This window comes from Ictalurus furcatus, chromosome 11, assembly GCF_023375685.1.
Source record: "Ictalurus furcatus strain D&B chromosome 11, Billie_1.0, whole genome shotgun sequence".
In the NCBI taxonomy this organism is placed as follows: Eukaryota; Metazoa; Chordata; class Actinopteri; order Siluriformes; family Ictaluridae; genus Ictalurus; species Ictalurus furcatus.
The window spans coordinates 6,456,289-6,481,362 of record NC_071265.1 but is presented as its reverse complement, the minus strand read 5'-3'; the positions used below and the strand labels follow the sequence as shown (position 1 = coordinate 6,481,362).

Sequence of the window (25,074 nt, the reverse complement as noted above, 5' to 3'; positions counted from 1 at the left end):
TAGGTGTTCACAACTTTAATGCACTTATACATTTTATGTGTGGCTACAGTAGTACAAAAACATGTATTTGCTTAGATTTACTTTTAAATGAGAGGTGCGCTATAAGTCCTTAGTAGCCATTTGAATTAAATCTGATGTGATTTTCTCTGAGAAAAAAAAAAATCTGTACCAATACTCCAAAACCAATAGATATTTTTTATAATTAAAATAATAATAATAATAATAATAATAATTCATGTTTTCCTGACCTGAGGTATTCTAATATTTTAGTTTTATGTGGCATAGCAATAAGGACTTATGGACCACCTATTACTGCATATAATGCTATATACTATATGTGTTTTTATTGAACAATAAATTGGTGAAAAACAAAACAAAACATGCAATAGTATACTGTATGTGCATATGGTGAGATTCACACATGCAAAGTTTAATAAGGGAAATAATTTCATACATACGGATATCATGTACTCGACAAATTGTAGGCAACGTGTCTATAATTAAGATTAGCTGCTCATGTCAAGGGCATGCAACATATTAAGGAAAAAGACAGTCATTTATAATGACATAATAATAATAATAATAATAATAATAATAATAATAGTGATTATAATTGTCTTGAAAGAGACATTTGGGTTTTGCTTAAATCAAGATACACTAATACTTTTTTTGTGATTATTCCTTATACTTCCTTGGGAAAGCTGTCCCTCTGTATGAAAAAAAAAGTTTTCCAATGCTTTATGGAGATCCACTCCTACTTGATTTTCCCATCTTAGCAACGTACACACCACAACAAGCCTCCTCTCTGGCTTTTCCCATGGACTCAGTGCATTTAAACACGTCCCTCTCTTCTTTTACTTTGAATGATGATGGGCCTTTCAGGGCTTAAGTCTGTATCCCCCCTCCCCCCAACTCCCCATCACTTTTACACATGAGTTTTAACATAAATGTAGACTATTCCTAGAAAAAGTACTCCTCATTTGCTCCCATCACCTCAGAGGGCAGGATGTCCTCTTTACAAATATAGTCTAGTCTAATGAATTACAAGTGGGAATTAGTCTGACTAGGATTTTCCATTTTATTTAGTAGACAGGGAACTAAATAGAGTTCCAGCTAACTGGTCATGCAAAACAAACTGTGAACAGTACTTCTAAAATGTTGGCATTATGCATGGGTACAATTTGAATGTTTAACAATGTTTTGCCATTTTTTTTTAAAAGAGAAAAATAATTGGTCTTTTGGTCATCAACAAGTTCTTGACAATAGCTGTAGGGAGACTATTTATTTTCAAAATTCTGGAAGATTCCAATATCATTTTTTTGTAGTCAGATTGATTTTGAGGTTCCTACATTATCTGTAAAGTAAAATAATCGACAAATTATAATTGGATTTGTAAGGGTGAATTTCTAAAGTAATTACCAAATCCACACGATCTTGTATGTGTTTGTGTTTTTGTCTCCCTACAGCTGGACAATTGTGTTTACTTGATGAGCTCTTGGTACTGCTCAGATCTGAGGAAGCGGCCAAAGGAATCCCTCTCCATCAGGGTGTAGATGCGGCTCTGAGCCAGGTCGAAGGTGGTAGCGGAAAGGTCAACCAGATTCCTCAGAGTCACGTCTTTGGTGAAGTGGTCAATGTTCACCTGAAGAGTGAAGGGCATTGAGCATGTTATAGCAGTGGTTATTTTGGGGAATATGATTACAAGATTAGGACGAGAATTAATGCAGTTAACTTCCAAACGGAACGCAATTTCAGTCATTCATTACAGTCAGTACAAGATTTCATTATTTTTCATTGAGGATGTTTACACAATGACAGTGGGATTACACAAAAATGAAATTAGCTACATTCATTCATTAAATGTCGAATTACTTTCAATGACTGAAAAATATATCTCAGCTTGTCTTTCCAACTTTTGACCTACCTTTGACCTAAGGATTATACAGTGCATCATGCTCAAACTTGTTAAGTCTCACACGTGACAATAATTAGGTAAAGTGATAATCAAAGCCAAAGGAGAGGCAGACAAAAAAAAACACCAAAAAAACCCCCAAAACATTTCCACACTCCCAGGTGACCGAAGACGGCACTAGATCAGCTATTGAATCTGTTTGAATCTTGTATGTAGGAAGCTAATTAGACTGCAACTTGAAGGTCTTGGGAAATGTTTACTGCTGAAAAGCTAAACAAACTCCTTTTCCTTTATAGAGAGTTCACATACTGCACCTTTGATAGGTCTTTTCAGAGGTGAACACAACAGCACAAGCACGTCATCATCTGTTGGAGTTTGAATAATAAAAAAAGAATGGAATAAACCAACCTCTTTGTTTCCACCAGTCTGAATGAAGTCTTCATAAATCTTCTTGGCTTTGGTGGCCATTTTCAGTGGAGACTTGGTCTTCTTAAAATCCTCACAAGCCAACCAGAACTCAATATTCTCCTCACTGAACTCAGATCTCAGGAAGCTCCTGAATGTAGCAAGGCCATCTGCATAATAAAGAATAATAGAAAGGACCTTATATTGATGTAAGTGTACAACATGAAACATTTCAGGAATATCCCTATATGGTTTATTAAAAAATTTCCCAGCATGCTCCATATAATGTAGGCACCTGTTCAATAATCTGTGAAAAATCACTGACTGGAGTGGTTGATTGCAATAAAAAAAGGACTTTATTGTTTTGCTATCTTTTAAAACCATGGTTGTAGCCTTCAATTTATCTGAATTAAATGGAATGCTTGTCTGCAGAACACACCAGATTTAATTATAGTCCAGGCAGAAAACAAAATGGTCTGACAGGAAATAACAACATCAACAAATACCCATCATCACAAACAAAGGCACCTATTTTGTCTTTCCAATTTGATTTGGCTTCACAGGCATTTACTTCACAGAGTCCTTCACTGTGTCCCTATTCCATTACAGTGTTCTGCAGTAGAAATCAGTTTATCTCAATAAGTGTATGCTTTATACATTAAGTGTATTCAAAAACAGCTTAATTTTGCACTTAATTTAGAGAATATGTTTTAGGGAGGTGTAATTTTATAATGTTAATTACCCTTTTTTTTGGTCTTATTTAAATTGACATAATTTGGCAGACCTTATTAATTATTAGATGTGCACTTTATCCATTTTATTTCTTATTACAGAATGACTAATTCCTAACAATACATTTTAGCATGTTCTCAATTTCTCTGGGGGCTTGGGGGTTCAAATTCCGCCTCCACCCTGTGTGTGCAGAGTTTGCATGTTCTGGGGAATAAAATTACCGGCTAATGGAAAGCTTTCTCTTTAATGTGCTTGCTCTCTGGAAGAGGCACATGCAATATGCTTATGGATCTGAAACACTTCACATAAAAAAACTAGGAAGCACAAACAGTTTTGTCTATTTGTCTTTCACTGAGTGTGTTTGTGTGTGTGTGTGTGTGTGTGTGTGTGTGTGTGTTTCTGTGTTACATAAGGCTGTAGAGCATAGTGTTATTGCAGGGTTAGTAATTTATTCTGAAAAAACATATGTAGTATTTCTGAAGTTTATAAATATGGGATATAAAATGACTAATATGCTTATATATATATATATATATATATATATATATATATATATATATATATATATATATATATTAATTATTCATAAAAAGTTTGGCATCATGTTGCTAATGGTTGAATGATATATTTGTGTGTACATACCAGCCTTCTTTAATTAAACTGTTTAAAACATATTGTACACCACTCTACACTGCACATTTGTGGTCAAACTATAGGATAACAAGCTTACAGAGACTTCAAGTAGCTTATGATGATGCAATGAGAATGGTATTAAAGACACCTAGATGGCATAGTGCGAGTGAAATGTTTGTGGCTGCAGGAGTTAATACTTTTCGTGCTGTTTTAAGATATTTTATGTATATCTTCATTTGCTGGCTCAACAAGTCTGAAAATGAAATTATTGTGGGCTTATTGGATATAAGGGTCAGTACTATACGCTACCAGTCCAAGCTGTGGAGACATTGGTACCGTTGCATTTTTAACTGCATGCTGTTCATTTTATTTATTGTCTTGTATTTTAATTGGACCCTGAGTCTGTAATAAATGTTTTGATTGACTGATTGAAATCAAAGTACAAATTAAACAAAGAAACACATGTAGGTCACACATTTGTTGTTGCTGTTGTTATTGTTAATCAGTGATAGAGCTCTTTCTCAGAACACTGAAGGTGCATTTGAGAGCTTGAGTGAACTACACATTCACAGCAACTGTGAGAAGATTGGCACCGATATTGCTTAGAATGACATGACATTTAATGTTAATTAGGTTTCAGAGATGTTCCTTCCTGATCCAAAAATGATCTATGTTACTATATTAATAGTATATAATCGATTAATAATATATAGTAGTAATATAAATCAACATTTGTGCAAGCTGATTCCTGATCCCATTTCCTCTTCGTTTTAAGTCTGTGTAGACAAAATCATGAGGAGAATCACAATACTATTTACCAAAGAACATTTTGTATTATTAAAATATTTAGATCTTAAATATGTGCAATTGCTATCACTTCTTGATCATTAAGATAATGTTGGCCTAAAACTAATTAAGAAACAACATCTCTAAAACAGTTTTTTAGGCAGCACAAAGTCCTAAAAGTCCTTGAAATCCTGGTGGTCCATAGACAAGGGATTTAAATGGAGAAAAGTTTAATTAAACAAATCCCAATTCCCACAAAGTAATGTGAAACAATCTCTCTGGAGATCCAGACATGACAGCTGGAATTCAACAGTTTGACTTCTGCTGCTTTATTAATAGCAGTAAAGAGCTACATCCAGGAAGTCCACTGTTAAACCACTGTTGTTAGATAAGGAAACAGTCGTGCAGAATATTTTTAATAGTCTATTTAAGTCGGAAAACAGCCACAACAGAAAAAAATGGGGATTTTATTATTTATATTTCATAGGTTCTGTCTCCTTACGTTCTGAACCTCTAGTGTTTCCTTAATGAACTAGTGGAGTTTACCAGTGTGCTCCTTTCCTAGCTGAGTACTCATAGCAAAGTCTTCACTTTGTGATTTGAGCTTGGCCTCATTTGTGTAGAATATAACAGACCTCAGATACATCCTGTTCATCCCATTTCCCATTCTCCTTTTGCATAGGAATGGAAAATGCTGAATCTAGATGCTAAGTAAGCACTCAAAAATCATTGTAAAAGATTAATATTCATTGATCTTCAGTAACCAATTTCTTAATTATCTTAATCAGGGTTGAGGTGGATCTGGAGCCTATCCTTGGAAAACTGATCATGAGGCAGGAACTGGGTGGGAATATCAATTCCACTTAATTAAATTATTACAGTGAAAACAGTCAAGGAGCATGCAGTGACGTGCTCTTTGGGTGATGCTGATTTTAGTAATATCCCCCCCCCCCGTGAACTTTGTTGTGAACTTTTTTTTCTACCCTCCAGAGTTTCTCCTGTATTTCGGGGTACAATGCCAAGTTTTTTGTTTTGCACTGCCCCAATGGAATGTGATGATGGACATGATAAATGACCAAATCGCTTGGGATTGGAACATTGACAACATATGCTTACACAGCCTGGTCTTGACAGCCTGGAAGTGCACGTTGCCATGTCATGATCAATGCAAAAATCTGTAGCCAACAGAGGGTTTGGCTGCTCAGCCCTCTAAATGGAAAAAAGCAATAGCAATATAATTGTTCAATCTTCATCATTCATGCATCTGGATAAACTCCTGGATAGACTCCTCACCATGTATAATCACATAAAAGAACTTGTAAATTACTGTAGAACAAATAGTTGTAAATTATTTACATCTAAAAAATAAATAGGTGTTCACAACTTTAATGCACTTATACATTTTATGTGTGGCTACAGTAGTACAAAAACATGTATTTGCTTAGATTTACTTTTAAATGAGAGGTGCGCTATAAGTCCTTAGTAGCCATTTGAATTAAATCTGATGTGATTTTCTCTGAGAAAAAAAAAATCTGTACCAATACTCCAAAACCAATAGATATTTTTTATAATTAAAAAAAAAAAAATAATAATAATAATTCATGTTTTCCTGACCTGAGGTATTCTAATATTTTAGTTTTATGTGGCATAACAATAAGGACTTATGGACCACCTATTACTGCATATAATGCTATATACTATATGTGTTTTTATTGAACAATAAATTGGTGAAAAACAAAACAAAACATGCAATAGTATACTGTATGTGCATATGGTGAGATTCACACATGCAAAGTTTAATAAGGGAAATAATTTCATACATACGGATATCATGTACTCGACAAATTGTAGGCAACGTGTCTATAATTAAGATTAGCTGCTCATGTCAAGGGCATGCAACGTATTAAGGAAAAAGACAGTGATTTATAATGACATAATAATAATAATAATAATAATAATAATAATAATAATAATAATAGTGATTATAATTGTCTAAATGAAAATATAGACCTATTGACAATATACTAACAAATTACCCTCATCTGCCAAGTAAACTTCTCTCAAATTTTTTTGCAAATTTCAATGTCTTGTTTCTCTCCTTCATTTCACGTAACACCTCAGCCCATAACTTTTTTCATTACACCTTTCGGCACGTACCGCTCTACACTGCATTACTGGGAATAAGGGTTGATGTGTGCCTGAAAGGGTGCCTGTGATATGTGGTGAAATCTCTGTCTGATATCTCTCTCCCTTCTGGCTTGTTATTCATCAATCAGCTGCAATTTTCCCCCTGTGTATCCTAGTTCACATAGATACAGTCTTAGGAAGTAATCAGCCGTCTCAATGTCTTGGTACTCTGCCATTGTTTAATATGAAGGATTAATAAAAATAAATTTAAACTGTAATTAAAAAGGCTGCCTAATAGTCACTTGTTTATTAAAACCTTATTTCAAAACTAACAGTAAATTAACACAAACATTCATCATTTGTAAATGGTTGTAATAGACATGTTTATTACCACATGTGGATACCGGTTTAATATTAGTGCTGTTCTTCACACTGATGACTAGATAGGTTTCTCTTGGATGGTGCCTTTTTCAGAAATCGCTGAATGACTTTATGTACTTCTCAATACTTTTTGGAATAAAACATTAAAAATCTTAAATATTTGGCTGAATCATGAATGTATCATGAATAATAATGACTTATTTTAGGTGGTTAATTAGAATAAGTTTAAGATATAGTTTGTATACAGTGACCTTTAAATGTCACTGTTTATTCAAAACTCACTTTATTTATATGCAACATTGAGATGTTTATGCAAACTGTTAGTCTTCATGTCTTCAAGTCTGTAAAGTACTGGTCATCAATTAGAATTTAGCTGGTGACAAATTTTTGCAGCGCAAACACTGTTTGGACCATACCAATCAAATCAATTCATACAAATGTTACAAATGTTGTTAAACTCATGTAAGCACATGTGAATGGATCATTTCTCAAGAAACTGCTGTGGGCTGATACTTCCAGTAAATACTGTTCATGAGGAAATGCTCCTTGTGGAGCGGAACATAAGAGTAGTCTAGGTGTTCAGCCCATTCGTAGGCCTTGGTGGTGATGTCCACAACCCAATGGACCAGTCTCTGTTTAGACATGGGATCCCACATGTCTTTCCTTTGTGGCAGAATAAGAGTTGGTCTGAGACTGAGATAGTCTAAATAAAACTATAGGGGACATACCAACCACGAGGTCATCCCAGAGTCTTTCCCCCACTTTTTTTTTCTTTTGGTCCACCAAAAAAATTCGAAAATGTGTTGTACCTTGTATTAGAGGTTAATATGGGTGAGTGGTGGGTGTAGGACATAACAGATAGGGTAGTTAATAAGACTGAGCAGTACACAAGACAAGACAGTAGATGTGACAAAGACATGGTACGGTACTTATCAGGACACTGGGTTGGGGGGTCACCCCAGAGTCCACCAATGCATGCAAGGCAAGCTTTCCTCCAGAACATGTAACTCCCCAACTCTTTTAGTCAAAGTGATTGTTAGCAAAAAGACAGTTTTCTGAGATACCCATTTCAGCATCCTAACCAGGTAGACATCCCTTAGTGGGTTCCTAGGGGATTATGGCAGCCAGAAGCACATTTATTCTTTTAGAAAGGCAGCTATAAATCTATGAAACCCCAGAGATCCCATTCATGGTGCTGTGGCTTGTGGCAATGGCTGTCACACACAGTAAATTTTTTCATGTAGATGGGAACTTGCTTCTGTCTAGATGTTCCTAAAGAAAAGTCAGGATCTTGGGAATCAGGCAGTTCTCCAGGTCATTGACACATTGGATTGAATGTGTATGTGAGTGTGCGATGGATTGGCACACCGTCCAGGGTGTACCCTGCCTTGTGCCCGATGCTCACTTGGATGAGCTCCAGGTTCCCCGTGACCCTATAGGATGAGCGGTATAGAAAATGGATCCTCATGGTATAAGATCAGCTGACTGATTCACAAATTTGGGTGATTCTCCCCTGGGGTGAAATCCCAGATTCAACCACAAGATCACCCCAGAATCATCTGGTCACCAGTGCATGCAAGGCAAGTGTTTTTTTGGCATCCATTTGGAACAGGATGGTGTTTGTAGCAGTGAAAGCAAGGTTTTACTGGCCACAGCAGGGCCACACAAAGGAATAAGACCAGTTGTGGGCTAGATTATCCTGTTCCAGCAGGCTGTTTGACTATGCCAATTTGTACTTTGGTGCACCTGTACCTTGCCAAACCTTTCTCAGATCTGGGCTATCACTTCTGGGTGAAGAGGCCACTCCCCTGGATGTATGTACTGTCTCAATACTACATCCATTTTATTATTGTGCAGCTTTGGCAAATGAATTGCTCTCAGTGATTGCTCTTCATGAAGGTTCCCACCCAAGGAGATTCCATGCAAGGCAGATAGAGCTGTTCTACCATATGCTGCCACGATGGTTGAATGTCATGGTGTACAGTACAAACATGTGGTGATCTTTAGTTAGCCTAGAACTAGCCTACTGTTCATAATGTAGTTTGTCATGTTGAAAGATGTTCATGCTAATGTTTATTGTCATCGCCATTGAAACAATTATACTTCCTTTTGTCCATCTTGGGTCAGGTAGGATTCTGCCACTGGGGATAGTCATTTTTTTTTGCACAACAACAAAAAGAAAATAAATAATTTTACACCTTTTTAGTGTTGAGTTAAAAAATGTGTTCTTGGAAGAAAAAGGTTTGGGGTAAAATATTAACATGGACACTAGTTGTGAGATTGGATTGGTAGGTCGACTGGGCACACACACACACATACACACACACACACACACACTTGCATAGACATACTGCTTCACGCATACATTTAAAATTCACTTCAGCATTCACTGGAACTTTATTACATTACAATGATTGAAATGTTTAATTTTAAAAACAATATTGGACCTGTGTCTAATGCATTCTCCCTAGGATATAATATAATTGCCTTGTACTCTTAATGGTACAATTTATTTTAGAAACATCTCTGATGTTTGGCACATTTTTCAACAAAACTTCGGACTCAGATGTCTGTCTTGTTTAAAAGCTGCTGACGTTTTTTCAATACCAATTACGCCTTCCTATTTTTCATTCCCTCTCCTTTCTGTTTTTCTGACACTTGGCCAAAAATCATTTATCTTATTTTAGTCCAATATTGAATCAGTGGTTTTAGCTGTTCGTGTGTATGTTTTTGCTCTTTCATTCTACTCTAATGACAGCACCACATCTACAGGGTCAGAGATATACAATTTATGCAGTTATATGTTTTGGTAGGATTGGAGGGTAGGACCCCATTTGGTGTTTTTTCACCGTTTACTTTTTGTTTCTATGTATGTAATATTAATGTGACTGAAAAAATGTTTTTGATGGGCCATTTGAAGATCCTGCCTGTAAAATGTGTACTCAATTCAGCTTCTCAGCATGCCCTACTGACCTTCATTGGACCTTAAAGAAGTATTTCAAACCGCAGTGCTGCCTCTTCCTTTATAAATAAAGATAGACAAAACATGGATAGGAAATAAAGGAGCTCTTGTGTACTTACAACTGTTGGTGAGAACTCGGTCCAGAGACTGGCCCCACTGGGCAACCTCTTCAGGGTTTGGCCTGAAAGACACAAATGGCTGTTACTATCAAAGTGTAACAACTCAACACCAACATTTATTGTCTAATTTGTAAGTTTCTATGCTTCTGTGCCAGATCTATTTTGGTTTGACTTAGAGAAGTGATGTATTTGTGAGTACCACTGAGGTAACAGTAAACACTTAACTAAACTCCTTAGAATGTGGAAATTACAAACCTTTATTTTTGTGACTTAGTAAAAAGTGAATTAGTAAAATAAAGGTATTGTCGCCTGTCAGTCTTTTTTTTTATAACTCAATGTGCATCAGGGAGTAATGGACAGGACTCAGGAGATGTGTGAGAATCCATGTGCAGGAGGTGTCTTTACAAAATTCAAGACAGGATCCAAAATCAGAGTGAACATGACATCACTGATGAAACACAGAAATTTATGAATAAACCAGACAAAGGGCAAATCCAAAGAATAGTTAATTATTAAGGTAAGGTTCAAACCACAAAAATAGAAAATCACTGAATACATGGCTCTGAACTTTACAGAAATGTTAAAGGTGGCAAGACTTTGCACTAACTGAATGTTTAAGCTGGCTTTATATTGTCTGTAAACAGGAAGTGTTTGGGTGATGAAGAAGGGGTGGGGGATCAGTGCTGCCATGGAAGTGGATGTGACACCTATTTCACAATGAAATAGAAATAACTTACATAAACTGTGTTTCTGTGTTTTTTTTTTTTGTGATTTTGAGAGTATTCACACACATGCAAGCCTCTAAGAAATAACAGTTATGTCAGCTGATTCCTCATTAGTCCATGACAATTTAGTGAGTCTTGTATTCAGTTAGTTTTGTTAGACATTTTACTGATTTTATTAATTTCATGATGGTTCTTGTGAAATTATGTGTCAACTGTCTTCAGCAGTTTGTTCTCATTTTTAATTCCACCAACCAACATGAAAGGGTGATGTGGGCACATATGTGTGGACGTTTGTGGTAATAGCGTAGGTGTATTGTACTTCATTTGACAGAGTTGGCACACTAATGTTTCTATCCACCTTATGCTGACCTTATCTACTGATGCTTGTAATGGCTAGTACATTAGGTATTCACCTAACAGTCTGCTTAGGAGAAGTGTGTGTATGTGTAGCCTTTACTGATTTGGTATAAAAAGGAAGCTACTTTTTCCAGAAGAGGAAGTTTAGACTTGATTAAGTTTAAATTTCTATTGCTCCTCACATAATATAAGCTGTATGACAAACAGCCTACTATATGGTGCATCTCAAAAAAATTTGAATATTGTGGAAAAGTAATTTTCCCCCTCAGGGGCCAGGCTCACAGTTTCCGTTGTTCTGGCTGAGGGTGATAAATCAACCTTCTGGCTTGAGACAATAGATCCCTGTGAATGGGAATGTCCCAGTTAGTACCGTTCAGCAGAGATATTATCTCCGAGAACCAAATTCGATCAGGCCAAATCGGTGCTACTACCAGCAGACATAGCACCACCCTGGCGAACTCTCGCTAGAGCCTGTGGGAGGAGAATGATCGGGGAAAAGGCATACAGACGTGACCTCAGCCACATGTGTACCATGGCATCCAGCCCTGACCCTTTTTTTGGTGCAGGAGGAGTGAGGGTGAACCACAGCGGGCAGCATGTTGTCTCCTCAGAGGCAAACACGTCCACTTCCACCTGGCCGAACCTCCACCATATGGGCTCACCCACTTGTGGATAGAGACTCCAATCCACAGGCCTCAGCTCCTGCCTTGACAGGATGTCTGCCCCCACATTCTGGTTGCCCGGAATGTACATTGCATTCACTGACCTAACTTTATTTTGCTCAGTGTTGGTAGGATTGCCCTATGAAAGTTGAGGATAGACACACCCTCATCGTATTCAAATCCCATATAACACCTAGAAAAGTCACTCTCAATTGGAGAAGCAAAGGTCCCTAAGGTTCAACCTGAGCCCCAAGCTCCTCATGTGGGCAAGAACAACATATTGATGTTGAATCGCCAACTTCCTGGACCACGCTAGAATTAACCAATCGTCCAGGTAGTTTAGCAGACGGATGCCCTGGAGTCAGTGCGGCATCCATGCACTTCGTGAAAGTGCAACGGGATAAAGCTAGACACAGGCAGAACCGATATTGATACACGTTGCCTCCAAACACGAACCTCAGGAACTTCCTGTGACTGGGAATATGCGTCTTCTTTAGATTTATTGTAATAAACCAATCCTGTGGAACGATAAGTTTGAGCATCAACATCCTGAACCTGTACGTCTGAAGAGTACGGTTCAGGTGACACAGATCTAAAATTGGACACATATCCCACCTTTTCTGTGGACCAGGAAATAGACGTACATGTTCTATGGCCCCTTTGTCCAAGACAGATCTACTTCCTGGGCTAACATTGGGCTGTGCATTGTGCTGACTACTGTGGTGAGTAGACCTCTGAAACGTACAGTCCATGCTGCCAGATGGTCTTTAGTGACATTAACTTTCCACATTTTGTTGGAGGGAAAACATCAGATTTTTGTTGCCCTGTGACAGCTCGCTGACCAGAGAAAACTGATACCTCCCTCCATGGCCCCTCAGGACCACTTGTTTTTGCCTTTTCAGCATTATTATTATTATTTTAAATCAGGCCTACTAGCAGGCTGCGACTGTGGCCACGCGGTCCCCCTGGCCTTCCCCCTCTGCTGTCCTTATTATGATTTTAATTCTCTCCGTTCTGCTTTCTGTTGTGCAGAACAATTGATCACTTCAACCATAAATTAAACAAATTTCATTTTTCCAATCACCAATCCATCCTCGTTTATCTTTCTCTGACCCAAAGCCTTTCCAGTCCATTCCTGTGCTTTTATCTCTCTCCGTATATACTCATTTTGTGACCACCACAATTGCAGCATTTTACCTTCACTCTTTTGTCACATTTACCATATTCATGGTCACCCCCACATCTCGGTGACCCGAGTGTGTCTCCCCCACATCATTGTTTTCCTCTGCAAACCGCACTAACATGTGCATACTTCTGACACTTGAAGCAGCTTAGTGGAGGAGGTACGTATTGTCTTACTGGGTAACTTATATAGCCTATTTTGATTCTATCTGGCATTCTTTCTTCATCAAACAGCATAACTGATATCCATCCTCCATTTCCAGATCGCTACCAGCGCTACCATCATTACCTGCCATCAGTGCTCCAGTCACAGTCCAGTGTTGCACAGAGGTGACAATGTTTTTTAAAGGCACCATTTTATAGTCACGCAGTGGGTGTTATGCCACATCACCTGACCATGGCAGGCCTATAAATAGGTGTGATTTTACCAGACTTCAGATACTGGCCATGTACGAGAAAGCATCCCACAGTATGAAGCGCACGCTTTGAAAGGAAACATACTTTTCAGAAGTTTTTTGATTTCCATGAGCTGTAAGCCATAATCATCAAGATTAAAACAAAAAAAGGGCTTGAAATATTTCACTTACTGTGTAATGAATCTAGAATATGAAAGTTCCACTTTCTAGAATATGAAAGTTCCACTTTCTAGAATAAGAAAGTTCCAATTCCATCCATCCATCCATCCTCTATACTGCTTATCCTTTTCAGGGTCAAGGGGAAATCTGGAGCCTATCCCAGGGAGCATGGGGCACAAGGCGGGGTACACCCTGGACAGGGTGCCAATCCATCGCAGGGCACAATCACATACACACACACACCCATTCATACACTACGGACACTTTAGACATGCCAATCAGCCTACCATACATGTCTTTGGACTGGGGAAGGAAACTGAAGTACCTGGAGGAAACCCCCGCAGCACGGAGAGAACATGCAAACTCCGCACACACAGGTGGTGTGAGCTGTGAGGCAAACGTGCTAACCACTAAGCCACGGTGCACCCCTGAAGGTTCCAATTAAATTATGGAACTAAATGAACTTTTCCCATGAATGCATGAATGCATTGTTCAGTACTCAGCCTTCTGGAAAAACAAACAAAGAATAGAAATCATTACAGAAATTCGAATGGTTTTAATGGTTATAATTGGAATTGTATTGGTTTTAATGGAAACTATAATGGTCCTTGTGGGTCTCTACTGGTAATGTGGTGGGTTCCATTGGTGGCATGTTTATGTCTAGTGGAAACCAATACAAACCATTAAATCCTAATAGAATATATTATTGAATATATAGTATATAGTATATTATTGAATATATAGTATTGAATTAAGTGCGGGCGCATGGTGGCTTCATGGTTAGCACATTCGCCTCACACCTGCAGGGTCCGGGGTTCGATTCCCGCCGGGGCCATGTGTTTGCATGTTCTCCCCGTGCTGCGGGGGTTTCCTCCTTCCTTCCTCCAAAGACATGCATGGTAGGCTGATTGGCATATCTAAAGTGTCCGTAGTGTATGAATGAGTGTGTATGTGACTGGCACCCTGTCCAGGGTGTACCCCGCCTTGTGCCTGATGCTCCCTGGGATTGGGTCCAGGTTTCCCTGTGACCCTGACGAAGGAGTAAGTGGTAGAAGATGGATGGATGGAATTAAGTGCCTCATCTCAAACAATACAATACCATACACATAAGAAATGCAGTGCTGGATCTTTTATTTATGACCATGAAAACAGCAACTGAGTGATGTTGCACTTCTGAGTATAAAAGAGTATGAGAGGATCATCCTTTGACCAATTAGAGTTTTATTTACAACATACTACACAGACTACGTAATAACACTCAATAGTACAGAAGCACACACATATACAGGTACTCGTCCATTTCAGGATGCCCAAAAAAGGTATTAACATATGAAATGTCACTCTTACTAGACCTTCCAATCCATTCTGAAATGTTGATAGTTACACAAGCTTTTCATGGTGTTTTAGGATTTATGGTATAAACAATTCTTTGGCACTATTTTTTATTTATTGCAGAATGGACTAACACACACACTCTCTCTTGTTCTTCAAAACAATGTTCTTCACACTGCATGATTATACAAGTTTTCTAAAAGGTCTGGTACAAATTACAGAAATGGCACAGATACCATGGTTCATAGTGAAAAGCAGCTGGTTTCATTGCAAAAAAATTGACATATTAGCAAGTGGAGATACTTTGAATATAGACAGATTTATCTAGTATTTCTTATTATAAGATCACAATAAAACAAATATAAGATGATTAAACCAATTTCAAGCCATTTATACTCATTTCAAGGATGAATCTTTTTCTGTTGGCAGATAATTTTGCTAATTTTAAGCATTTATATCTAAAAAGAAGCAAATTATCTGCCAATAAAATAAGAAAACTACACAGCTTGAAATGACTAATAATGTCCAGAAATAGGTTTAATTATACTTGGTTATATTTGGTTTATTGTCATCTTATAATAAGAAATACTAGATAAATTTGACTATATTCATGATATTTTCATTTACTAAGATGACTATTTTATTTTTACAAAGCAAATGCTTTATTTGTATTTTAAAGGATATATATGATAATATAGATTACAAACAAACAGTTGAGTGCAAATATCTGAGACCACATTGAAAATCTGGGAAGCTAATTTTTTTTTTAATTATATATATATATATATATATATATATATATATATATATATATATATATAATTAAATTTTTTTTTATGATTTTAGTAAATAATCATTTATTATATAGTATTATATATATAACAGCCTGCACTTATATATATATATATATATATATATATATATATATATATATATATATATATATATATATATATATATATATATATATATAGTATTATATATATAAACGTGCAGGCTGTTTGTTGGTACCTTGAATAGTGAAGGCTACAGTAGGGGGAAGAGCTTTCTCTTACAAAGCTCCACAGTTATGGAACAGCTCTCAATTAGTGCTCGGGACTCAAACACAGTCTCAGAGTTTAAGTCCAGGCTGAAAATATTTGTTTGTGTTACCTTCTGGCTCTTCCTTTGCTGTCATAGCTAATCTTGCCAGAGTCCCTGCTTGCACTCCGCAAACAGTGTACATTGTCCTTAACCATTACATCACAATTAGCATGCCTAAAAATCTGTTGAACTACACATGCATGTCCTGAGATGCCAGTGACCCCTTCGGCTCTCCAGACCTGCCTGATCCATCCTGATGCCCTACTTCTGGTTGGAGTTCTCATTACTTGGAAATCACTTTGTTGTTGAGGATTACCCTACACAAAAAGCCTAAAGATAATAAGATTACTGTGGATGATACCACTTAAAAACCATGAAGATGGCTTAGGACTGCAATCGCCATGAACAGTTTTGCACTCAAGTCTCCATCAGTGAACAGTTGATAACTTCATGTGAAAACCTTAATGAATTTCCTGATTACACAATTGCACATTTTGACCATGGAGTACACAGGAGCAGAAGGGATTTATTTATAATCGCACTATCCAGTGTCACCCAAATAAGTATGGGTTCCCTTTTGAGTCTGGTTCCTCTCAATGTTTCTTCCTCATATAGTCTCAGGTAGTTTTCCCTGACCACCATCACTTCTGTCTTGGGATACATTAGGGAAACATTTATTAATTAAAAAGTTTAGATCCTGAATTTATATATTTCTGTAAACTTGCTTTGTGACAATGTTCATTGTTAAAAGCACCATACAAATAAACATTTTGTTTAATTGAACTGAATAAAACAAAAGTAGTAAATGTTGAATATCTTGAATTGTAACATGATGTTAACTGCTTTGTACAAAAGGCAGATTTCCCTCATGTCTAATATCTTCTATTGAAACGTGTTCTGATGGAACACATCTAAAATGGATCATAAGGTTGTGCACACACTCATGGAGTCCATGCCAGCTCGAGTGCACACTGCCATTAATACAAAAGGGGACGTACCAAACACTAAGAAACACTAAAATTCATGTAAATAATTTTTAAGTTGTTGTCAATAATATAATTTGTAATGATAATAATAACAATGTTGTATTAAATTAGAAAAGAATGCAAAATAGAAGCATTTTTTCATTAGTGCTCTCAGACTTTTTGACCCCACTGTATTTAACACAGACTATAATTATAAATAATAATTTGCTTTTACATAAATATTTTCGACATTGTTAAACTTAAAAGTTTGCTCAATATTATCCAGTCTTTATCTACTAGTTCCACGGAAGTGTTGTGTGTATGTTCAAGGGGCAATAGAAGTTTATTAAATTGATAGTGACAGGAGCTTTAATTTCCTGCTCTCAAAGCTTCTGTCATCATGACACTGGCAAAAGGTGGAAATATTGCATCATCATTGAATCTATGAATTTTAAACATTTGCACAGGATTTACACGTGTGGTTTTTCACGTTATGTTTCACATTGTGATTTTTACACATGATTCACTGTTCACATTCTGGCATAACTCGACAGAATATGAAAGACATACGGTATGATTGCATGTGAAATGTATGGGATTTTTCTGTAAAGGAATTACCAGTAGTGATTTTATACAAATTAACTGATACGAAAAGTCATTATTGCTAACCCTGCCCCTATTTTCAACATTAATTATTTTTTTACTTTTTTTTAAGCTAGATTGTTTGTATGAATTCGTTTGAATTTGTAATCAACCATTTTCAAATTAAAAAGAAGTTTTATTTATATCCAGCTGTGTTTATTTATTTAGTTGACATCCAGCTGCTTCATGGTCAGAAACAACTCTTTGATGAAATATGTGAATAGAGACTAATATTGTGTCTGGAATATACGATATGATAGAGACAGACAGAGAGTGAGAGAGAGAGAGAGAGAGAGAGAGAGAGAGAGAGAGAGAGAGGGAGGAGAAACTCACTTCTGAAGCTTTTCTGGTTTCTTCTCAGGCTTTTCAGGGTATGGGATGATGAGGTCAATGGCATTCTCTGGCTTCTGGAGCAGAGTTCCCAACTTAGTCTTGATCCCTTTAGCCCTAGATCCGAAACATAAACACACAAATACATACATTAGATTTACAGTACAAATTGTTTGCTCTTCACTGACTTCCTCTATGCTTGCCATACCGAATACTTTCTGATAGTGTAGACAAAATAATATTAGACAGAGGAAGCCTGACTAAACACAGCTGACTGAACACGTCCAGGCTTGATTACAGTCCCTCATACTGAACCTTATCATCAGCCACTCGGAGATAAGAAAATTGTCAAAATCATTCTGGAAAGGGTTATGAAGCCAGTTTTGGTCCATGGGACAGTACTGAACCACAGTGAGAACCATCATTTCTAAACAGAGAACAGTGAACAACCTTCCCAGACTTTCTGGTCGGCCAAAATTTCTCCAAGGGTGTAGAGACAACTCATCCAGGAAGTCACAAAAGATCCCACAACAACACCCAACAAACTGCATTCTGCTCTAACCTCAACTAAGGTCAGTGTATACAATCCACAGTAAGAAAGAGAGTAGGCGACAATTGGATGCTTGGGAGAGTAGCAAGGCAGAAACCACAATTAACCAAGAGAAATACCAATGTTAATGGCAAAATCAAAACCATCTGGATGATACCAATGCCTTTTTCCATAGAAAGATAAACCATTTACTCATTATGTCTGGCATAAAATTAAAAATTTCATACAAACAGTCATGGAGATGCTTTTCTGCTATTGTTGAAACGACCATCTGTACCGCACAAAAATGCGTAAGACTAATGAAAATAAAAATTATGCAGAAAAACAATGAAAGATAAAAAAAAAAAAAAATCCACATGGCAGAAAAGAAAGTAAAAGAATGTCTTGGAGTGACCTACTCAAAATCCTGACTTGAACCAAATAGGGATAATAGGATAAGACATGAAATGATCCCTTCATTTTTGAAAACCTGCCAATGTGTTTGAACTAAAAGAATTCTGCACAGAACTGTGGCTGAAATTCTTCAACAGTGACATTACAGACTGATATCAAATTAAAGGAAGTGTTTTTATTTGTTTATTCATCTTGAGTAAGGGCTTTATCCTGGTCACAATGGATCAAGTGTCTATTCCAGGAATACTGGATGCAAGGCAGGACACACCCTGGTGAGAAGGCTGATCCAGCACAGGGCATCATGCACAAACATTCACACCTAGGGGCAATTTAGAGTCACCAATCCATCTCCGAGCATAGTTTTATGAGGTGGGAGAAAACCAGATAACCAGGATGAAACCCACATGGACACAGGAGAACACGTGTAACTCTACATTATAATAGTAACCTGAGATCAGGATCGAACCAAGATTCATTTAGTTGGAATTAATGCTCTACTTATATACAGTGGACATAAAAAGTCTACACACCCCTGTTAAAATGGCAGGTTTTTGTGATGGAAAAAAAATAAAAATAAAACCAAGATTAATCATTACACAACTTATTTTCATCCTCAGTGTGAAATTACAACATATAAAAATTAAGTGAAAAACAACCAGAAACATTTTAGGGAAAAATAGGAATAGTAACAAAATTACAATAGGGTCTACATAAGTGTGCACACCCTTTTATAATTGGGGAATGTATGTATTCAGCTGTATTCAGAATAAACCAAACACATTCAATCTAATGTTCAAAAATAATTATCATACATCATTGAAATTATTCTGTCATCTATGAAATTATTCTGATTAACCCCAAATATAGATCAGCTTTTCTGATGGCCTGCAAAGAGCTTACAAAGCATCCACAGTATCTCACTTGGATATCAATCAGTAGCAGGGAATAAAAGAATTTCCAAAACATTAGATGTACCATAGAACACCTTGAAGGCCATCATCAAAGTGGAGAAAATGGAGCACCACAGTGACATCACCAAGAACAGGAAGTCCCTCCAAAATTTACAAAAGGACAAGACACAGACTTACATGTGAGGCTGCAAAGACACATACATTAAAGGAGCTGCAGGAATATCTGACTGATTATCGATTACTCTCTGCATGTGACAACAATCTCCCGTATTCTTCACATGTCTGGGCTATGGGCTAGGGTGGCTAGACGGAAGCTCTTTCTCACAAAAAAAAATCCAAGTTTAACTAAATCACCCCAGACCATGTGGCAAAATGTGTTATGATTTGATGAGACCAATTCCAAAAGGTATAATAATTCCATAATTCCAAAAGGTATGTTTGGCACCAAAATTCCATAACACCAACGGAACACCATAGCCATGGTGAAACATGGTGGTGGCAGCATCATGCTTTAGGGCTGCATTTCTTCAGCCAGAATGGAGCTTTTATCAAGGTGGAGGGAATCATGAATAGCTACAAATACCAGTCAAAAGTGTCTGCTAGTAAGTAGAGGATGAAAAGTAATTTCACATTTCAGCATCCAAATCAACAAATGAATGGCTTAAGAAAAGAAAATAATTGTTAGCGAGTCCAGACCTGAATCCAACTAAAAATCTGTGGGGTGACCTGAAGCAGGCTGTTACAGGAGGTGCGCTCTCAATTTGATGGCTTTAGAATGTTTTTGCAAGGAAGAATGCCAAAATATTGCCAATTCAATACGTGCCACGCAGACAGACTCTTGCTCAAAAAGACTGAGTGGTGTAAAAAAATCAAAATATGCTTCTGCAAAGTATTAGTTTAGAGGTGTGCACACTTATGTAACTAGGTTTTTCTGGTTGTTTTCCCACTTTATTTGTATACTTTGCAATTGTACACTAATTGTGGGAAAAGATCTGACATGATTTATCTTTGTGTAATTATTTACTTCACAAAAACCTGCTATTTTAACCTGCCGGGGGTGTGTATACCTTTTATATCCATTGTAAATTTATTACTTTTTGGATAAGTTTAGGAAGGAAGGAAGAAAAATAAGTAAATAAGTAAGAAAATAGAAAGAAATTAAGTCTTATTATGTCCTGTATATGGTACTTGTATGTTAATTTGTTGCTGTTGTTAGAGTCTTTTTATTATTATTATTATTATTATTATTATTATTATTATTATTATTACCACCCAGGTTCCCTTTTCACAATATTGAACTGAATTCAAATATCTAAAATGATTTAGTCTGAGCAGTCCTAATATACATCACCAGTAAAAATCATGAGGGGGAAAATATTTATTTCAGAGGACATAGCAAAACATTTTTGTCATGCTTTTCTGAAGGGCCAGAAAAAAGCTCTCTGTCTCACTTCAAACTAACACGTGAAAAACTAAACCTTCACCATTTGAATTCCATTCTGAGTTATGCTTTTTTTTTTTTTTAATCCTTAGTTATTTAAGCTTCCGTCATCCTGTATTATTGAAACCATACCTTGCTTTATTAAAAACAGACCCTCTATACCATTTTGTTTTTTTCTGTGATGGAGGCAGAAAGCACTGCCTTTGATCACCATTGGCAGTTACTTAAACATATGAGTCTTAAATTTTATTACAGCTCATGCATTCATGCTGTACTGTAATTGAGACATTCAGGCTTTTCACATGATTGCAGAAGCAAAATGTATTGATTCAATATACCAAAAAGTTTTTTTGTTTTTTTTTCATGAATGTATTTATAAGGCAAAACTGTCCTGCTTAAAATCTCATACTTATAGACGTTAGAGTAAAAAATATATAATAATCACACTAAAAAGAAACTTTCAACACAATTTCACAGCTCTTATATTCAAACCCATTATCAAGAAGTGCAGAAATTTAAAAACGCTAATGTTAAAGCTTTTCCGAAGGAATAGTGCTTATTTCTTTTATTAAAATCTACCACTCAATATTGAACCATTAATACAGATATTCGCAGAACACATTCTTCTTATTTCTGATTTTACTTCTGAGATTTTTTTCTATCAAGTGTTATTTCAGCTGTATTATGCAAGAGAGAATACAAAAATCTCATTTTCAGGGGAGGACTCTTTAGTATTGCCAAATCTTTAGACATCATGGTTGATTTTTTAAAATTGTATTTCCTTTTAAAGTTTGAAGCAGAAAGAACAGTTTAGTACAGTAAACACAACTGAACGTCTGCTTACCTTTCCAGACATGTCTGAGGCAGGGCAGCTAATCCTTTACACATGGTTTGGACTCTTTAGTATAGCTTCACAGGGTTAATCCACCACCATGAACGATTCCTTTTCCTTTTTGAATTTTCTCTGTGCTCCGCTCTGTTATATGGAGACCACTTATTGGATCTAAGCCAGCAGCTCTACAGCCAATTGAGTTGCAGTTTACGATTACGCCATGGCTGAGTGTGTGCTCTTGAGATGTCAACAAGTGCAGGGAAGCTTGAGTTTCCTCAAACCCCTGACAAATGGCCTGAGCACTTTCTGCTGAACCAATGAAATACTGAAAAGAGTTGATGTAAAATCATGATTGTGTTGTGTACACTAGAAATATGATACTGATTGAGCGGCTTACAGTTTAATCTCGTCTTCAGAGCCAGAGTTTTTTTTTTTTTCAGATCTAGGATAAGCTACACATTCAGAGGGGATTTATTTATGAATAACAGCTTGGACAGGGGGAAAACAACCTGGAATGATATACTTAAAAATTTCAGTGATGTTAACTCTGATGTTGAGTTAAATAACTAAATGTGGCATAAATAACAAAATATGTGCGTGGGGGGTGGGGGAGAGAGAGAGAGAGAGAGAGAGAGAGAGATCGAGCGAGCAATAGGAACTCACTTCGGAAGCTTTATTGATTTTCTGGGAAAATGAGGTCAGTGGAATTATCTGAAATAGATAGACAGATATATCAGCCTTTAAAATATACTGAAAAAGGCATACATGAGAGAGAGAGAGAGAGAGAGAGAGAGAGAGAGAGAGTACAAAACAGGAACTTAATAATGATGAGGTCAATGATATTCTCTGATAGATAGATAGATAGATAGATAGATAGATAGATAGATAGATGGAGTGCTATGAAAAAGTATTTGCTTGCCTAATTTCCTCTGTTTTTGTGTATATCCTATACTAAATTGTTTCAGAAATTAAAACAAAATCTAAGATAAAAAAAGGCAACCTGAGTTTGAAGGAAAAAAGCTATCCAATACCAACTGAACCTGTGTGAAAATGTATTTGCCCCCGTAATTACTAATTCCCCAAATTTATGAAACAACATTCATAGTGGGTGAGGTTCAGCTGGACTAGACGCAACCAATCCTGAGTACTGCAAACCCTGTTCAATTAAATCATCGCTTAAATAGAACTTTTTCAACAGCAGGAAGTTGGTTAAAAGGTCTTACCCAGTAACACACTATGCAAAAGTTTAAAGAAATTCCAGAAATGGAAGAAGGAAGAAGGTGATTGAAATACATCAGTCTTGGAAGGGTTACAAAGCTATTTCAAAGGCTCTGGGACTCCAAAGAACCACAGCGAGAGCCATTATCTCCAAATGGAAAAAACTCGGCACAGTAGTGAACCTTCCCAGAAGCGGCCGACTTTCCAAAACTCCTCCAAGAGCAGGGCAGTGACTCATCCAAGAAGTCACAAAAGAGCCAAGGACAACATCAAAGGAACTACAGGCCTCTCTTGCATCAGTAAAGGTCACTGTTCATGACTCCACTATCAGAAAGACACTGGGAAAAAAAAATGGCATCCATGGAAGGGTGGTGAGGTGAAAACCACTGCTAACCCAGAAGAACATTAAGGCTTGCCTGAATTTTGTCAAAACACACCATGATCAAATCTTCTGCGAGAATGTTCTGTGGACTGATGAATCGAAAGTGGAACTGTTTGGAAGAAACAGGAGTCCCGTTACATCTGGCGTAAACCAAACACAGAATTCAACAAAAAGAACATCATACCTACGGTCAAGCATGGTGGTGGTAGTGTGATGGTGTGGGGATGCTTTGCTGCCTCAGGGCCTGGGCAACTTGCAGTAATTGAGGGAAACATGAATTCTGCTCTCTATCAGAAAATCCTACAGGAGAATGTCCAGGCTTCAGTCCGTAAGTTGAAACTCAAGAGCAACTGCAGCAAGACAATGCAGCAAGACAATGATCCAAAGCATAGGAGTAAATCCTAGTCCTAGAAGTAAGTGAAAGACTGATCTCCAGTTATTATAAATGTTTGGTTGCAGTTATTGCTGCTAAAGGTGGCACAACCAGATTCTAAGTTTAAGGGGCAATTAGTTTTTCACATGGGTGATAGGTGTTGGAGAACTATTTTGCTTCAATAAAAAAACAACAACAAATAAATTAAAACTGTATTGTGTGTTTACTCCGGTTGCCTTAGTTTTATGTTGTTTTTCATTTGAAGATCTAAAACTATTTAGTATGAGGTATACATAAAGAAGAACAGAAGAAATCAGGAAATCAGCAAATACTTTTTCACAGCACTGTAGATAAAAAACATAAACACTAAAGACGAAAAACTACTATTCAGATGCCACAAACCTGATTATAATGAGACCAACTGAACAATCAGATACTACATTTAACACCAGATAAATAGCTTTAAAATAAGAGAAAATTTTGAAATTGTGCTGCATGATTCGCTCTTGAAACAATCTAGATGTCAGTGTGATCTAGCTGAAAACAGATGTGAGGAAGTGGTATAAATTGCACTAAGGTTTGGCTAAGGCTCTATCTGTGCTCATAGGTCAATCAGTACAACAATATCAACATTACTGTACACTGCACTGCAGCTGTTTGTGCCGATTTTGTTTACATACACCCAAATGTATTAAAACTATACATATCTGTGTATACAGTATTCAACAATTACAACAATTCATATCATTGGTATTTTGTTACAAAGTCTTCGCTTCAATCATAATAACTAATAATTAAGCATTGAAAATAAACTATTTCTGCCATTTAGTCATGCTAATTGCTTATGTGGACTTCTGTAAAAGAGTTATGTACCTGAACCATTACAAATTGTAATTGATGTTAGCTTTCAGCCTGTCGTCAGGACATTTTGAATCCTGATGATGCGACAAGCATTCACGGGAGTTTAAGAAAAAAAAATTGGCCCTGCTTTGTAGGTGTCAAGGATTGTCATCACCTCTTTTATGTAAATGACAGTGATGAAGGACAAGCACGAAAGCATATTA

At 36.7% G+C, this 25,074-nt stretch overlaps 1 protein-coding gene across 1 annotated transcript; it reads right to left on the bottom strand.

The window, feature by feature from the left end:
* On the bottom strand, positions 1 to 22,280 carry rgs5a (regulator of G protein signaling 5a). The gene is made up of 5 exons (XM_053636322.1): positions 22,050 to 22,280; positions 17,914 to 18,027; positions 10,058 to 10,119; positions 2,321 to 2,487; positions 1 to 1,642 (listed from the first exon to the last, which is right to left on the bottom strand). Exons 1-5 carry the CDS (start codon positions 22,091 to 22,093, stop codon positions 1,481 to 1,483), a joined length of 549 nt encoding a protein of 182 aa, XP_053492297.1. The 5' UTR covers positions 22,094 to 22,280; the 3' UTR covers positions 1 to 1,480.
* Positions 22,281 to 25,074: the final 2,794 nt, after the last annotated feature.

Coding starts and splice junctions, on each gene's coding strand:
- rgs5a (XM_053636322.1), bottom strand. CDS start 22,093: ATGTGTAAAGGATTAGCTGCCCTGCCTCAGACATGTCTGGAAAG. Junction 10,120..17,913: donor AAACCAGAAAAGCTTCAGAA/GTGAGTTTCTCC, acceptor TGTGTCTTTCAG/GCCAAACCCTGAAGAGGTTG. Junction 1,643..2,320: donor AGACTGGTGGAAACAAAGAG/GTTGGTTTATTC, acceptor TTCACTCTTCAG/GTGAACATTGACCACTTCAC.